Raw genomic sequence first — 962 nt, 5'->3', positions numbered from 1 at the left:
AAAAGTATGTTTTTATTGTGACATTTGTGGAATAAAGAATTGAATTTAATTGATTTACGTGACCATAAACAAATCAGTACAAAAAATTCATTCAACCAATTGGGGGATTCCCCATGTGCACTAATTTGTCGTAGATTTGATGTGTGTTGTTTGTTTGTCACATGACTGTGAACATTTTCACATTTGGGGGAGATTAGATTTTCGTACACCATGGATTCATGGTACAGTATTCATAAATTTTAATTGCCAACAAAAGGGCCTCAGCAAATCAGTGCCGTGGTGAGCTTGGGCACTGCAACATGAATTGATAAATTTATGTGACCGATAATGCAAGTTTATAAAAGTATGACTGTGTATGCGTTATTTATTTCATGTATATTATATCGTTTACTGACTTGTTTACGGTCACGTAAACATATCCACATAGGCCTAGGCTAGGCTAGGCCTAGGATAATTTATTAAAAAAGGCTGCTGGAAGATATTGGACATTGTCAACCACTGACACCAACATTGAGAAGGCGTTTTAGTATGCCTAGGCTTGACTCTGTAAACCAGGAGGTCTTAAACCATATACCACCTTCTGGTTGTTGGGTTAGCCCTAGGTCTGTGGAGGCTAGGCCTTATTAGGCTGAAATCCTTGCCTAGGCATAGCCTAGGCTAGGCCTAGGCCTACGTAAACTTGCCATGCAAACAGACCAGCGTCCCGTTGCTAGGGAAACCTGATTGCCTTTCTCATGTCTGTGTGGGTAGGCCTAGGCTACCTATTATATTTATGGTGCTCATGAAGACTTTATTTGAGTAACACGATTCATATTATATTATATTGACGCTTTAAATGATGTACTATTTGCTGATCACATAACTTACCTGAATCTGGCTTTTTATCCGCCATATTCTTAGCACATTCGAGTCCCCCTCCTCCGATCGCCGGATGCGATAATGGTTATTCACACGACGACTTC

At 39.9% G+C, this 962-nt stretch overlaps 1 protein-coding gene across 1 annotated transcript in view; it reads right to left on the bottom strand.

Annotated features, from left to right (window-relative positions):
- Positions 1-962, bottom strand: part of LOC117104750 (cytosolic carboxypeptidase 6-like) — a 20,696-nt gene extending 19,734 nt beyond the window's left edge. Inside the window, exon 1 of the mRNA XM_033245612.1 lies at positions 868-962. Coding sequence (XP_033101503.1) covers positions 868-892 — 25 coding nt within the window. The 5' untranslated portion in view covers positions 893-962. The remainder of the gene's footprint in view (positions 1-867) is intronic.

The sequence above is a fragment of the Anneissia japonica genome, unplaced genomic scaffold (genome assembly GCF_011630105.1).
Source record: "Anneissia japonica isolate Jap-2015-1 unplaced genomic scaffold, ASM1163010v1 scaffold287867_len1003013_cov215, whole genome shotgun sequence".
Taxonomy (NCBI): domain Eukaryota; kingdom Metazoa; phylum Echinodermata; class Crinoidea; order Comatulida; family Comatulidae; genus Anneissia; species Anneissia japonica.
The sequence above is the reverse complement of the archived record's forward strand: the minus strand, read 5'-3'. Positions and strand labels throughout refer to the sequence as shown.